General features: G+C 45.3%; 1 protein-coding gene across 2 annotated transcripts in view; it reads right to left on the reverse strand.

The window, feature by feature from the left end:
• The window catches only part of LOC146354554 (LON peptidase N-terminal domain and RING finger protein 1-like), a 51,643-nt gene that overhangs the window by 22,086 nt on the left and 12,359 nt on the right, over positions 1-17,198 (reverse strand). The window contains exons 3-6 of one of the 2 annotated variants that reach the window (XM_084839219.1): positions 15,454-15,576; positions 14,186-14,320; positions 7,767-7,893; positions 5,752-5,866 (exon numbers count right to left, since the gene is read on the reverse strand). In XM_084839219.1, the coding sequence (XP_084695345.1) occupies positions 5,752-5,866; positions 7,767-7,893; positions 14,186-14,320; positions 15,454-15,576 (500 nt within the window). The remainder of the gene's footprint in view (positions 1-5,751; positions 5,867-7,766; positions 7,894-14,185; positions 14,321-15,453; positions 15,577-17,198) is intronic. The other variant, XM_084839218.1, reaches the window with a different exon arrangement.

A 17,198-nucleotide genomic window follows, 5' to 3' on the forward strand; every position in this document is an offset into this window, starting at 1 on the left:
TGACAGCATACATAAATATACGTCATTAGGCCCAAAAGAATGTAGGGATTTATTTCTGAAATGTGAATAGCATTAATCCCAAAGGTTTTTATAGCTATCAATAAAGCTGATTCTTAGGGAATGTGTTCACTTGTGTTTCATCTGGTCAGCAGACTTTGGCAATAAGTACTGATGTCGTTTAAGAGGAGATGCCCACCACGGGAAGGACACTGCTACCACCACGAGAACAACAAGGCTGGCTAAAGTGAACACATGACTGAAGTCCTATTACTACCTGGAATAACATAACCCCTCATCCCTCCCCTTGCTCCCTCTACTCACCCACGTCGCTGCTGCCCACCCCCTCCACTCACTGCTGTCCACTACCAATGCCTGGCTCTGAGGACCTCCTGGGACACCTCTCCAGTCTTCACAGTGCCTGGCTCTGAGGATGAACCCCCTCAGAGCCAAGCATTTGGGGGTGGACAGCTCTCTGAAGAGACACAGCCGACACAGTTCTCCAGATGATGGTAGGCAGTGGCAGTGAGTGGAGTTGGCAGGGATGGGCCCTTCTGAGCCCACGGGCTCTTGGCAGCTACCTGACCTTGCCGACCTCTGACGCCAGACCTGATCATAACCACATGCCAGCTACTCCCTCTAATGGAACCCAAAGAAAATCCTCTGGGAGAGGTCACCTTCAAGTTGTTATGGGGAAGGGGGTATTTATTTGTAATGAAGAAAATAAAATATTTGCCTCACATCTTCACTATTTCAAGGATATATATGTGTGTGTGTCTGCTAAAATTCCCACATCTTATATAAAACTTGTCTTTTCTTTTCACCTGACAGCTTCAGTCCATCAGGCAATTCGTAAGAAGTGCCAGCCCCTGGAAAGCATTCAGCAGGGGATTCAGGCTTTGGCTCAATATTTCAGCTAACAAAAAAAAAATACCTTTTATTTGACAGCTGCCTCCTCTGGCGGGTTTGTCATTTAAAGGTGGCAATATATTTCAATATAGCAAGCTTTCTGGGAAGGGCCCCCCAAAACCTATGGGGACAGCACAGGCTTTGCACAAACGAGGGCCCCAGATTTGAGCACTGACACTGCAGGATAAGTGATGTCAGGTTGCACTGCTGAGAGGGTCCCAGTCACTGGAGAACTCACCCCGTCACACATGACGAGAGCCAAGCAAGCTACTTGCATCACCATGCAAGAGCATGACCACAAAGCAGTGTCCTGTGATCTTGGTTGGGGACTGGGGGCCCTCACAGTGAGTGTGGGGAAGCTTCCTCCAGGACACTGCAATGCTGAATGGAGGAAACCAGTTGCACAGATTGATCAGCCCACAAGGGTTGGCGGTCAATCCTGTCAGTTAAACAAGCAAGGTACTGAGGTCACCAATATGATGCCCATGGACACCTCTCCTGCTCCCTGCCCCTCCAGTTTTTTATTTTATTTCTTAAGGTGTCTTTTTTTACTATAAAAAAAAAAAACTGGGAGGCTGGCATGCTGCAAAGTGAAGTGCTTCCCTCCAACATCCTCTCTATTTGGGTTCAGAAGAGTAGTTTTGTATTTTGGAACTCAGGTTTCACCTCTGCTTTGTACTTCGGTTCTTGGGCCAGTTATTTTTCTTTTAGTCTCACCAGCTTGCCTTATTTATTTATTTACTGCATTTATATCCCGCCATTTTTCCTCTTGCAAGGAACCCAAGGCGGCTTACATTATCCTCCTCCTCCTCTCCATATTATCCTCACAACAACAACCCTGTAAGGTAGGTTGGGCTGAGAGTCTGTGACTGGCCCAAAGTCACCCAGGGAGCTTCCATGACCGAGTGGGGACTAGAACACGGATCTTCCAGCTCCCAGCCCAACACTCTAGCCACTACACCACGCTGGCCTTCCGAGAAATATTGTGACCAGCCATGGCCACCATGGCAGCCATTTTATGAATGGGCAAGTCCCCATGACATGAGAGTGCCACAACACCCTCTCAAAATTTCAAATGTGTCCACTGACCCAAACAGGTTGGGGACCCCACTAAGCACTCTGTGCTGCCATACCATGGGACTCATGTGTACATAAGCAGGGCATACAATTCCCTTGTGATTGGGCACAACACAGGACTTTGTATTTTGCGCCCGTAGCCCTTAACAACAATCTTAGTACCAGTGGCGGCTGGTGACACCTGTTCCGGAAGGGCTGTGATGCCATTCTGGGTTTTAGTTACAACCAGGCAAAGCTCTAAAGGTGCTATCCAAGATACTGAATCCATTTTGGGGATAGGGTCCAGCATCTTGGATGGCATCTTTACAGTTTGGGCTGGTTGTAACTAAAACGCAGACTGGAATCACTAACCCTACAGAACTGGAGTCACCAACCACCACTGCTTAATGCCATATATCTAGTTTGCACACTGCATAAGCACTACCCATGTTTTCTTAGTATGGACCAGGAAAAGAACAAGACTATCTTCCAGTCAAGGATAGAGAACCCTTGGTAGGTTCTCAAAGGATCAGGACTGAGGAAGATTAAGGTATAATGACAGGGCTAGATTAGACTGAGGTTGCAAGATTCTATCTACAGAATTATCTTGCAGCAGTGCTGAATTGTCCCATGAAAACAAAAGTGCATCTGATCAAAGAGGAATCATTAGAACAGATGCTGCCACTGTGCGTTAGCAGCCACAACTTCCCGCATTGTATATAATCACACTCATCAGTGTGAAACTTATCGCTGGCATTGTGCAGACTGATCCACACAGTTGTGCACTGAGCAGATCATCCATTTCCTCAGTGAAATAGGAGGGCACTCCCTAAAGTTTCAAGGATGTTCTGAGGGTGGACCAGGGGAGGTAAATGAGAAATGCTTGTTGTCTGCCTGTCTGTGGCCCAATATTGATACAACTGTTTTTTATAAGAAAGTTTTCAATTTCGAATTTTCAGAAGTTCAAAAGGCTCAACTTCCCTCTCATTCATTAATAGAAATCATTTTGGGGTGGTTGTTGGGTTTTTTTGGGAGGAGAAAGGAGAATCACAGTGCAATCCTATATGTGCCTACTCAAAAGTAAGCCCCATTGAGTTCAATAGGACTCACTCCCAGGTACGTGTGTACAGGATTACAGTCACAGTAGCTCACAGACACCGTAAGCCACCACAAGAAGCCAACGCCTTTTCATCTGTAACATGTAGCATTTCTCTTTAGTCCTTTCTCCATTCTGGATACACAAAACCACTGTTTTGACCTCACTGGCACATGGTCATGCAATTGTGCTTAACTAAAGTTTAGGCTGATGTTCCTTTGGTTACAAGGTTGATAATTCCATAAAGACATTGCCTAATTACTGGCACAAATCTCCCCAGCATCAGCCTTTTGGCAAGGCTTTTAAATCCTCTCTCTCTCACACACACACATGCACGCATGCACGCACACACACACGCACACACACACACACACAGACTGACCGAGACCATCCCAAAGCATTCAGGCATCAGTTCACTTCCATTTCTCCCCATCCCTGATTTATAGACAAAGGGTGGGCTGGAAAAGGTTAATCTAAAAATGGATAGATATAGGAACATAGGAAGATGCCTTATACTGAGTCAGTCCATTGGTCCATCTAGCCCAGTATTGTCAACACTGACTGGCAGCGGCTTTCAACGGCTTCAGGCAGGAATTTTCCAGCCCTACCTGGAGATGCTGGGGATCCAACCTGGGACCTTCTGCGGGCAAAGCAGGTGCTCCACCCCTGAGCTACATCAAGAGATTTGTTTAACTGGACAGCTAAGGGAACCCATGTTCCCTACCATCTCTAACTCACAGCCCAACTTCATGCTCCCATACAATTGCCCAGAGGGAACAAGAGTTGAGAGGTTAAGATAATCATGCACAGAAAGCCTTTCTTGACTTTTTGTTGAGGAGGGAAGACGTGTAAGAAGTGCTAACATAATGAGCGTGCATAACAGGGAAGAAATAAACACAACTATTGTGCAGTTCAGGATCTTTGCTCTACATAAATTACAGAGTGGAAGAAAACACACTTGTAATATATCAGCCTTTCCCAACCCCGTGTCTTCCAGATGTGCTGGACTACAACTCCAATCATCCTGAGACACCATGGCCTAGGGATGATGAGAGTTATCATTCAGAACAACTGGAAGGCACCAGGTTGGGGAAGTCTGCAATATCCACTTTCAAAACCAGCAAATACATGCCATAGAATGGCACGTTCTAATTGCAATATACTATCACTGTAATATACTATCCATTCCCTAGGAAGCTATTGTACTTTATGGATAGGTAGGGTGATGGGGAAAAAAACCCAGACAGCAGACAGGCAGTATACCTGTATGCTCAGATACCATGATTGCCCTAGAAACGCTAAGTCTAGTCACCTTCTTTGAAAGAAAAAGGGTTACAGAGAAACAGCAAGACAACTTATCAATGAGGCACTGCAAGGACAGGTGCCAGTACTGAAAAGCAAAGATAAGATAGGTAATTCACCTTCACAATCCAATGCACTTGAATCACCTAATCAACTAGCTAGATTCCAAAGGAGAACTAGGAAAAAATAATGGAGATAGATCACTCATCAGCTATTAAGATGAACAACAAACAGTTTCCCTAAAGTTTAAGATGCAAATAGAATTGCAGAAGAGTTGATCGTTCCGTGGTTTCCCTATTTTTCTACACTGGCTTCAAAAACTGACCAACAACAACAGCTCGGTCATACTTGGACCACTGTATGATGTAGCATGAGTTCTTAGTTTCATAATAGCCCCTGCAATATATTTCTTAAAGCTTGACAAGAAGTGCCATTAGGGCAGAGCTCCAAAGGTCTTACTTCTCTTTCTGTAAAGTACAAACCTTCAAGGGAAATAAGTATCAAATCATTACACAGTCAGAGACTGTGACTGTTCTGGGTACTGGCATACTAAATTAGATAACGCTGGCTGGGGAACGCGGGGAGTGGTAGGATTTTTTTCTGTCTAAACATGCATAGGATTGCACCATTAATTACACACAATCTCCTTCCTGCTTCACCTCTAGAGATGGGGAGGCCATGGGAAAACCTCAAAAAAAATGGAGAGGGGGAATGGGTTTTTCCCCTAGGCCTAAAATAGAAAAATTGGAAATAAAAATCTTTTTTGAAATATTCTCTCTTTCAGAATGTTAAGTGAACTATTATTGAAAGCAGTGTTTTAAAATAAACATTGTTACACAGGCCAGATCTACACCTCATCTCATATCGATACGATGCCATCACAGCGATGCTATATCCCTCTTGTGCATTTATAGCACACACAATGACATATGTTGCAGTATTTTGGATCGTATGGAATAAAAAGAGGGAAATAATGCTAGAAAAGCAGTATACGGAATGCGTTATGTGCCCCAAGGGTTATCAGTGAACTTCAATACTGATAAAAAAAAAAACACTAGTACTGATCTAGCCACAGTCAGTTCACATAGCAGCAAATCTCTTAGATCCAAGATTCAACGGTAACAATGTTTGTGATGATAGCATTACTACTGTGTTTGACTGGATTACTAAACAATACTCCAAGGACTTGATGTTGTCCTTGTTGCTGGAAAAGGTAGTTTCAAATGTTGCTGAATACTGAATAATATTTGGTGCAGGAGTGCAACTTGGGAGTCTGCCAAGCATATTGCTCCTACAAGAAGGTGGCAAGGCCTTTAAATACATTTTCACACCAGGCTAAGCAGGCAAGCCTTTCTCCAACAGCCCTTATTGCTACCCCACTACAAACTGACCGTATGCAAAGAGAGCACTCCAAGTCTGACGTACTCAAGAGGCCCCCAAGATCTAGCAGATAATCTTCAGTGGGGTTTGTTCTTATGGTATCTGCTGATGCTCCTTCCTCCAGATCTAGTTTGCAAAAGGAAAAAGCAAGAGAAAGACGTTGAACCTCACATACTGATCACGTTATCATTGTATCCTACCTTAAGCTGTAGGTCAACTCTATCAACCTAGTTTTCTACATAACAATCTGAGGTACAGACAGATTCAGTAAATAAATAGATCTGACCAGTGGAGGCTGGTGGATCCGATGTCAGTGGGGAGGTGAATCCACTCCAGGTTTCAGTCAGAACCAGCACCTTGGATAGCTCCTTTAGAGTTCTGACTGAAACCTGGAGTGGATTCACTGCCCTGCTGACATTGGAGCCTACAGCCTCCACTGGATCCGATAGAAGGAACCCATGTGTTTTGTGTCCCCACAGATTTGCGGCCTTAAGGCCAACCCTGATCTCATCTTATACCCAGGTGGCAAGCAAAATTGCATCAATAACCAATTCACACTTTACATCTTTGTGCCTCAACAATCTAGGCAACTGTGATTCACTGTGGTTCCCTACTGAATGTGAATTTAGGGGAAAACCCAGGTATGTCTTAGCATAATGTGTGAAGTTGCCCTATGAGGTCTGCCACCTGACAACAGTGGCTATCGATGGCTACTAATAATGATGGCTGTATAATACTTCCAGCCTGGAGAATATGAGGAGGGTGCTATTGCACTCATGGTCTACTTATGGGGTTCCCACAGACAGCTAGCTGGCCACCATGGGAACAGAATGCTGGACAAGATAGGCCTTTGGTCTGATCCAGCAGGGCTCTTCTTATGTTCTAAACCTTTTGCAAAGATGGCAGACACAATGGGAGATGTCCCATAATTTCAGCATTAAACTTGACAGTCCTTCCCCACACTATCCCTTGACCAGCTCTGAACAGGGTTCTATATCATCAGATCAATAATCAATTCTCCACAATGTATCTGCCATATATTTTAAGAATGACATGTTCTCATCAGAACATAAGAGAGCCATGCTGGGTCAGACCAAGGGTTCATCATGTCCAGCATTTTGTTCACACAGTGGCCAGCCAGCTGCCTGTGGGAAACCCACAAGTAAGACATGAGTGCAATTGCACCCTCCCAGTTTCCCAGCAACTGTACAGAGCCATACTGCCTCCAATACTGGAGGCAGTATATGGTTATCAGTACTAGTAGCTATTGATAGCCATCGCCTGGGAATCCTGCCCTTTACACAGTGCTACCTTGGGAGCATTCAAGTGCTTCTGTAAGGGTTGAGGCTCACAGGGCCTGCCCTTCTAGGGAGCATAATGAAGCAGCCTCCTCCAAGTACTACCATGATGGGTGGGGTGGGCAGAGACAAATGAGACAGTAATGGTGTCTGAATAGCACCGCAAAACTTTTTTACATGTTGGTCCTAGCAGGGGGTGGACGGCAGGCACCATTTTGACTCTGCTTCAAGAAGCAAAATGTCTTGGGTTGACACTGAAAGTTTGATATCAGGGAGTTGCCCCTGATTTTCTGTAGCAGAGGTACATTGGTAACGTTCTAAGAAACATGGCTTTACCTTTTGGAAACAATTTAGGCGAATCACCTCTCGTCTCCCTCCAAATTCCTCAACCCCAGTATAATTGCATTATAAAGCCAGAAAGGCTAGATTAACAATGTTAGTAGCATCCCACTGGTAAAACCGTTGCCATACTCATCATGCAAATTTGTAGATGGCATCTCTGCTCCTCCAGTAGGAGTTTGTGCCTTAATACAGTCTATAAAAATTCACAGATGCAGTTTAGACAGCTGTACTTACAGTACCATCGTCCCTTACAGAATTTGCTGAAAGGGAGCTGAAGAAGCAAGTAACCTTCGATTATTTTTCCCAGAGAGAAAGAGAGAGACAAGAAGCTTGTTTGTCAATAATATGGACCCACAGACATCCTTTTGTAGAAAAAATATTCTCACCCCCTTCCTTCTTTGCAGAAAAACCTGAGCTTGACTTCTTCCTCAACCACTCTGGCATAGGAAGTGCTGCCTGGCTGTGACCAGACACAGTTTCACCCAGAAAAACTTCCTTTTTTCCCTTCAAGTCCTATTTAAGAAAAGCAACACGGTAAACACCTCTTTTCAAAAACAGACCCAGAGTCAAGACAATAAATGGAGAAAGGAGATACACATGAAAGAAAAAAAAAAAGATGACAGTTTTACAAGCTTATTTTGATTTCTGAAATATTAAGATACTCCAACATTGCTGTATTTTGCGTGTGCACACACACACTTCTTGACTTGGTAGCGGGGCTTTATTGAAATATAAAACCTTGCTGGAAGTACTTTTCTATGTACCTTGCTTTTCATAAGACCCTCAATTCTCAGATGAGGTTAGATCCCATTCAAAGGAGATGATGCATGAAGGAATTGTTCAAACACTGGGCAGCTGGTCCATATGATGCACCAAACCAAAAAAGACAGCTGCACCAAAGGTAGATTCTCGATGCATTTCAAGAAAAACTCAAAATGTATTTCTCTTGATAAAAAGAGAATCTCAAACTCTTAAACACTGCTCAGGAGGACTCTATTTCCTCATCCAAGTGCTTTGGTTCTTAGCTTTATAGATGTTTGTGATCCGCCATTGGTGTTGTTCCCTATGATGCACACATACATACATAAAGTATCTCCACACAAACCCTCTGCAATCTCAAGGAATGTGGAGGGGTTCACAGGGCCTTGTGGGCTAGCCCCACCTACTGCTGGAACCATCCATTGCCTCCTCCTCCTGACAAAAGTTTGTGATTAAAAATGATCTGCATGTACAGATGTGTAAGTGGAGAGCGCCTACAAATGAGGTGGCACTCTGCCAGGGGAGGGGGGAGTCAACATGAAATTCTGGTGATAGGCAGGGCTAGCCCGCCCAGCCCATGAACCCCTCATTCAGTGCATGGAGGGGGTCATGTGAACGGCCCTATAATGATATTCCATTGCATAGCTCCCTTTCCTTGACTTGGGGTGCTTCCAGAAGAAGGGGTTCTATCTAGGATGAGAAATTCATTCCAGTTCATTTTTGATGAGGATTTACCTAGTTTGCACCTTCCAGAAGCACACGGACTCAGATGCAATCTGAAGTTGAAATCCGTACATTTCAGAACTTGCAGTGTGATTCGTGGATCCCGCCAAAAATGTGTTTGACAGCACGAGTACATTTGAAAAATGCTCATGAAAAAATGCGTACTTTTGAAAAATGAGCACAAATACACCCTTTAGTACCACCAATCCAATGGGAGAAGAATGTGTATATTTCAAAGATGTGCACAACTGCTGTGTACATTTGGAAAAATACACATGGATTTCATGCAAAAGAAGAAGAAGAAAAGCTCACGATTTGATACGAACTCTAGTCGTAACGAGCTTCAAGATGGAATTCAGAAAACTTCAGCAAGCTCGCCAATTCGCACATCCCTAGTCCTAGCCATCAGAAGACAGAGTGCAGCTATTTCATCTTCTTTTCCTCAATGGGTTTTTTCAAGGTCTGGGGCAACACAGGAGGCTTAAGAGTGGAAGACGATGTCGTTTGGACCCTCTGCAAATTTCCATGAATGAGGTAGGACGATGGCACAATAAAAGCCTCATATGGAAGCACCCTTGTCATTTGTAGAGATATCACCACATGTTATAGAATCATAGAATCACAGAATAGTAGGGTTGGAAGGGGCCTACAAGGCCATTGAGTCCAACCCCCTGCTCAATGCAGGAATCCAAGTCAGAGCATCCCTGACAAATGGCTGTCCAGCCTCGTCTTGAAGGCCTCCAGTGTGGGAGAGCCCACCACCTCCCCAAGTAATTGGTTCCATTATCGTATTGCTCTGACACTCAGGAAGTTTTTCCTGATGTTCAGCCGGAATCTGGCTTCCTGTCACTTGAGCCCATTATTCCGTGTCCTGCACTCTGGGATGATCAAGAAGAGATCCTGGCCTTCTTCTCTGTGACAACCTTTCAAGTACTTGAAGAGTGCTATCATATCTCCCCTCAGTCCTCTCTTCTCAAGGCTAAACATGCCCAGTTCTTTCAGTCTCTCTTCATAGGGCTTTGTTTCCAGTCCCCTGATCATCTTTGTTGCCCTCCTCTGAACCCTCTCCAGTTTGTCTGCATCCTTCTTAAAGTGTGGTGCCCAGAACTGGACACAGTACTCCAGATGAGGCCTAACCAGTGCTGAGTACAGGGGAACTAGTACTTCCCGGGATTTGGAAGTGATGCTTCTATGAATGCATCCCAAAATAGCATTTGCCTTTTTTGCAGCCACATCACATTGTTGGCTCATATTCAGCTTGTGATCGACAACAATTCCAAGATCCTTCTCGCTCGTAGTGTGGTTGAGCCATGTATCCCCCATCTTGTAACTGTGCATTTGGTTTCTTTTTCCTAGGTGCAGAACTTGGCATTTGTCCCTATTAAATGCCATTCTGTTGTTTTCTGCCCAGCGCTCCAGTCTATCCAGATCACTTTGAATTTTGTTTCTGTCTTCCAAAGTATTAGCTATCCCTCCCAGTTTTGTGTCATCTGCAAATTTGATCAGCATTCCCTGCACCTCCTCCTCCAAGTCATTAATAAAAATGTTGAAGAGCACTGGGCCCAGGACCGAGCCCTGCGGTACCCCACTTGTTACCTCTCCCCAGCTTAAGAAGGTCCCATTGATAAGCACTCTTTGAGTCCGATTCTGTAGCCAACTGTGGATCCACCGGATCGTTGTTTCATCTACCCCACTTTGAGCTAGTTTGCTCATCAGGATATCATGGGGCACTTTGTCGAAAGCTTTGCTGAAGTCGAGGTATATGATGTCTACAGCATTCCCACGGTCCACAAGGCAGGTTACTTGATCAAAAAATGAGATCAGATTTGTCTGGCAGGACTTGTTTTTGACAAATCCATGTTGGCTTCGAGTAATCACGGCATTGTTGTCAAGGTGCTTCTAGATGGATTGCTTTAGGATCTGCTCCAGAATTTTCCCAGGGATTGATGTCAGACTGACTGGTCTGTAGTTCCCAGGTTCCTCCTTTTTACCCTTTTTCAAGATAGGGACAACGTTAGCCCTCCTCCAGTCATCTGGCACTTCCCCCGTCCTCCATGTTTTCTCAAAGAGAATAGACAGAGGTTCTGAGAGTTCTTCTGCCGGTTCCTTTATTACTCTAGGATGCAGTTCATCTGGCCCTGGAGATTTGAACTCATTCAAAGGAATTAGGTGTTCCTTGACCATATGCCTGTCGATCTCAAGCTGCAATCCTGCCCCTTCAGCCTGTACTTCGCCTTTGCCAGGGGGGTCATAGACCCTCTTTTGGGAGAAGACTGAGCCAAAGTAGGAATTGAGCACCTCTGCCTTTTCTTTGTCATCTGTAATCATTTTTCCATCCTTATTTAATAGCTGAACAACCATTTCTTTCCTCTGCCTTTTACTATGCACATAGCTGAAGAAAGCCTTTTTGTTGTTTTTAACATCCCTTGCTAACCTCAGCTCATTCTCAGCTTTAGCCTTCCTGACGCCATCCCTGCAATTCTGTGGCTATCTGCTTGTACTCTTCCTTTGTTACTTGGCCTTCTTTCCACTTCCTATATGTGTCCTTTTTTGTTTTCAGGTCAGCCCTAAGCTTTTTGTGAAGCCACATTGGCTTCTTCTGTTGTCTTCCACCTTTTCTTCTTGTTGGAATTGTTTGTGATTGTGCCTTGAGAATTTCCTTTTTTAAAAGCTCCCACCCATCTTGGACTCCTTTTCTCGCTAGCATCGCTTGCCATGGGACCTTACTGATCATTGTTCTGAGTTTATGAAAATCAGCTTTCCTAAAATCCAGGGTACACGTTTGACTACACTCGGCTTTTGCTTCCCTTAGAACCAAGAACTCAAATTTACAACATGGTCGCTTTCCCCCAGAGTTCCTGTAACTGCTACTTTATCCACTAAGTCATCTCTGTTGGTTAGGATCAAGTCAAGGATAGCCGATCCTCTAGTTCCTTCCTCTACTTTCTGTAGGAGGAAGTTATCCGCCACACAAGTCAGGAATTTCCTGGTGGGGCCATGTTTTGCAGAATTTGTCTCCCAACAAATATCGGGGAAATTGAAGTCCCCCATTACTACTACATCATGCTTCCTTAAAACATTGGCTATTTGCTTTTCAAAAGTTTCATCCTCGTCTTCTCCTTGATTGGGTGGCCGGTAGCAGACTCCGACCACCAGGTTCCTTTTATTCTTTGCTCCATTTATTTCAACCCAGATGCTCTCGATGGGGCTACCAAGCTCCTCCTCCTGTATTTCTGTGCAGAGATATGTATTTTTCACATACAGTGCAACCCCACCTCCCTTTCTGTTCCTCCTGTTCTTTTTGAACAAGTTATATCCTTCAATTGCTGTATTCCAGTCATGAGAGTCATGCCACCAAGTCTCAGTTATACCTATCAGGTCATAATTTCCCTCTTGTATTAAGAGTTCAAGTTCGTTCTGTTTGTTTCCCATACTCTGGGCATTAGTATATAGACATCGAAGACCATGTGCTTCATAGTCTGGCTTTCTTCCTACATGTGTCTGAAGACTATTATTGGGCGCTATCAGAGCTGTTCTCTCCATTGCAGTGCATGCGCCTATGTCCACTGTTACCCCCAACATTACATCTCCCTTCCCCGTAGGATTCAGTTTAAAGCCCTCCTGATGAAGTTCTTCATGCTGTGGCCAAACACATTCTTCCCAGCCTTTGTGAGGTGCAACCCATCCCTAGCCAACAGCCCATCTTCCAGGAAGTATAGCCTGTGGTCCCAGAATCCAAATCTCTCTCGTCGGCACCACCTTCGTAGCCAGTCATTCACCTGGAGTATTTTTCGTTCCCTTTCTATCCCTCTTCTAACTACTGGAAGGATGGATGAGAAAACTATCTGGGCCCCAAAGTTCTTGAGTTTCCTTCCCAAAGCTTCAAAGTCTGACATGATCTCTTCGTAGCTCCACTTGGCGGTATCATTTGTTCCCACATGGATGAGAAGAAAGGGATACCTGTCAGTGGGCTTTATGAGTGCAGGCAACCTTTCAGTCACGTCTCTAATCTGTCCTCCCGGGAGACAACATACCTGGCGAGTCCATGGGTCTTCGCGACATACTTGGGTCTCGATCCCACGCAGCAAGGAGTCTCCCACTACTACCACTCTTCTCTTCTTCTTCTTGTAGGCCTGGGTTTCATCGCCTCTGTTTGACTGACCTTTAGCCTCTTGCTCACTCTCATGCAGGTTCCCCTGTGATTCTTCCTCTGCAGGCTGTCCTCCAGTCTCATCTGCAAGTACCTGGAATCGGTTCCACAGCTCCACTGCTTCCACTGGTGCAGAGTGGCGTCTAGTTCTTCTTCTCCTAACTGTCACCGTTTTCCAAGGAGTATCCTCTATTCCATTTTTCTTCACCTCAGCATTTCCCACTGCCTCATCTTGCTGTTGCTCTTCAAGCTTCTGGTCTGCCCTTTGCTGCTGTAGTTCCCCCATTCTGTCCAAGAACTCTTCGTGTTCTCTTATTCCCCGGAGGGTGGACAGTCGCCGCTCCAGTCCACTTACTTTTTCCTCCAGCAGCGTGATCAACTTGCACTTGTTGCAGGTGTAGGCCACGTTGTTCTCAGGCAAGAAAACAAACATTGCACACACCTTGCAGGTCACCACCACTGGAGAGTCTTGTCCTTCCATAGCCTCTTTTCCCTTTTTGTGTCTAGCTTTGTGATTGTTCTAGACTAGCCTGTGCCTGCTCCTCTACTCAGTAGAGGTTAAAAGCAGAGTCCCACTGGTGTGCAAGTGTGTGTTACAAGACAAATAAATGGAAAAAAGTTAGTAAAAAAATAAAAAAAGTAAAAAAATAAAAATAAATGTTAGGGGCCTCCCCCTTGACCTCCCCTGCCGAACTCCCCTGGCCAACTCCTGTTCGCTCCCCCTGTTCGCTCGCTCTCTGGGAGCTTGCCTGCTTCTGTAGTCCCTGGACCAGCTGGAGCAGCTTGCTCTGCTCTGCTCTGCTCAGCTGGGAGGCGGGAAACAGACTGAAGCTTCCCGCCCAGTCAGCTGCTGGGAGTACTCAGGCCACACCCCTCCAATTCAGTTGGAGCTCTCAGAAGCTCCTGGTGAGCTCACAGCCAGTCAGAAGGATAAAGGGCAGCGCCCTGGGCTTCCTGCAACCCACTTACCTCTTAGCCTCTGTCTCCTTTGTCTCTTCAACCACTGCAACTCCCCTGGCCAACTCCTGTTTGCTTCCCCTGTTCGCTCGCTCTGTTCGCTCGCTCTCTGGGAGCTTGCCTGCTTCTGTAGTCCCTGGACCAGCTGGAGCAGCTTGCTCTGCTCTGCTCTGCTCAGCTGGGAGGCGGGAAACAGACTTACCTTATGTTGCTTACCTGTAGGGGTTCTCCGTTAAGAGAAACAAGTAAAGTTACCTGTTGCCCTGAATTAGACCCTTTCAAGTTCTGACTGATATCACTCTTTAACTCCACAACAGTCCCTGGAAGAGGGGAGGCATCATTCGTGAGAATCTGGTAACAAGAAAACATGTTACTTTTTTTTTAAAAGGAGAGATACCGCAAGGTAGAACTTGGCTTTTAAGTGATACTAGAGGTACATCTCTCTCCCCTCTATCAGTCAGATCTTGTTAAGCCAGCCAAATGCAGATTTTAGTGGCCTTTGATGCCACAACTAAAACTTCAAGACAGTATTATTTTTGGAGGGAGCAATCCTATGGCTCCTAGACAGTGTCTGAGGGGCCATAGGATATTTTGGATTCCCTGATCCAAGGTCGGAGACAGTGCTCCGACCTCAGAGGGGGAATTGGAGCTCTGGCCCCCTCCCTCTCACAGCTGGTGCAGAAAGAACTGCATCAGCTGATCTCCACGATCAGGAACTTAACCATGGAGAAGGGGAGACAGGAGTGTTATGGTTGGTGGGGAGGGAGGAGAATGAAGAGGCCAGGATATTAATTATTCTGAGGCCTCGTCAGCCTCCGAAGCTCCCCAGCTAGACAGACAAAAAAGCCCATCTAGCGAACAATGCCGGGCAGGAAGAGCATCAGGCAAAGATCACCTCCACTGCTCCTTGTGCTCTGCACTGGATGATCATAAGCCTCCGAGTTTGGGGGCTTACAGTCATCAAGGCTGCAACCCATAGTACTGCACCCTAAAAGTATTTTCCTTTCACCGGGCAGAGGGACTGTTTCTTGTAGCTCTTAACAGTTCACTAGCAACGTGCCTAATAAAATATATATCCAGAGAGACTAAAAGGCAAAAGCAGCTTATTAGCAGTCATCTGTCATAATGCATATGCCACTTTACTCAACTGTAGTCATATAAAGACTAAAAGAAATCATCTGAGAAGAAATGCTAGGGGGTGAGGGGCAGTATATACAAAGTGCCAATTTTGTTAAAGTATCAATTTGGTTTTATGGTTGGTCAAAGAGAAAATTCCATCTCTTTAACCATGAAAACAGGGCAAAAGTTCCTTGTTTGACCTCTGATCAGGAACAACCTCTACGTTATATGATCTATCACAGAAGAAGAATCTCATCTTACTTTGTTGGCCTCCTGGAACGCAAAGGCCAAGGACTTGCCAATGCAACCCATTGATTTTAACTCCTGAAGTTTAATTTGGAGCGAAATGGCCATTGGGCAGTTACCTGTTCTGTCTCGAACTGAGCAGCATGAAAGTTGGAATTCAGTGTAAGGCAATGTTGGAACTGCAGCAGGGCTTCCGCTTTTTTCCCCATTTCCAGGAGCACTTTCCCCTTCCTAAAAAAGCCCTGCAAAGAAGCAAATAGCCATTGTTTGAAACAGACATTTCAGATCTCCTGAACTTTTATATTACCCTATGGCTGTAGAACATTTTGCATAGTACTCAAGGTCTCAGGCTCAATCCCCAGCATCCCCAGTGATGGCAGGGAAAGACTCCTCTCTCAGACCTTGAAAAACTACTCCCAATCACCATAGACAGTACTAAGATAGACAGACCAATGGTGTATCCCAATGTAAGGCAATGTCTTATGTTCCTCACCTTGGTGATGGAAATTATTTATCACTCTCAAGTTACTTCTAACCAAGGAATAACAGTTCAGAAACATACTTGAACTGAGAGATGGTGGCAATGTGAAGGACCTGTGAATTCAGACACACAACTTGGACAGCACAGCACCAAATCCACCATTCTTCTGTTGTTAGCCAACACATCCCCCTGCAAAATATGTGAGTACCTGAGAACATGGCCCAGAATCCTCTGCACACCACAGAGGATTCTGTAGTGTGTTCTGGATCCCATGCCCTGTTAACTGTGGTGCTGTTCAAGTCTGTTATGTACTGCAAGGGAAATCCAGCAATGGAGGACAAGCTGTGTTTTGCAGACAACTGGTCCGCCATTATCCATCTTCTCATCATGGAACCGCTATTGATCCTTTGGAACACCTGCTCAAGAGCAGCAGCTCCAGTTCTCAAGTAGAGACAGACCAAAATTCTTGGAAAGGCAGGTAATTCCTCCTGCATCCTCTGCTATCCTCCATCAGCCATGCTGACCAGCGATCGGTGGCATGAGTCAGGATTAATTCTGAGGGTATGGAGATAGCTAGCAGTTCAGATTCAGAAGGGGAACAGCCAGAACCAGGGGAGGCATCTTCCCCAGCCAGTTCAGATATGGAGAGGCGTGCTTCTCAGGCTGCTAGCACCCAGGTGGCTGGGCCTGAAGCCCCCCCCCCCCGTAAGAACCCAGGAGGAGGAGCATGGGGTGTGACCTGAGGGATGCTAGACTGTGGCACAGAGCAAAGAGGGAAAAGTTAGAGGCAGAGCTCAGACATTCGTCCCGGTTGCCTATGCGTGAGGATCGACGTAGGGGAGCATCACTGGAAGGGAGAGGTTTCCCTCCCTAAGTTATTCTAGCCAGCAAGTTCTTGTTTAAAACTGCTGGCAACAGCATAGCTCCCATTTGGATCCCCTGTTGCCATTCATAAATGAAGCAGCTGTATTCCTTTGTAGCCTGAGAGTCTTCGAGGATTTGCATCTGTAATTAACCTGTTGATAGTAAATTAAAGGTGTGAGACTGACGCCTCTCTTCTTGTGTGTGTGTGTGTGTGTGTGTGTGCGCATGAGGAAGGTGGGGGCCAAGGGAATGTGACAGCATGTCTGTGTGTACACCTTCCATTTCTGACACTCAGGGCTATGAAACTCCCAAACTTAGAAGCCTCAGCAAAGCAGAAGCCTGATAATCTTCCCAAAGCAATGCACATCTTTTCTATTTGTTCCTACAATCTTTGATTAGGATTACACAGGTAGGGAGTTAGCTGATCTTAATATATTTTCCAGTTTACAAATTTTGTTGAAAGTATTTCTAAGCCTCTCTTCAAAGGAAAATTTCCAAAGCAAATAACTGTCAGAAGAA

This window comes from Heloderma suspectum, chromosome 2, assembly GCF_057233095.1.
Source record: "Heloderma suspectum isolate Gila_16-S chromosome 2, 16-S_ref, whole genome shotgun sequence".
NCBI lineage: Eukaryota > Metazoa > Chordata > Lepidosauria > Squamata > Helodermatidae > Heloderma > Heloderma suspectum.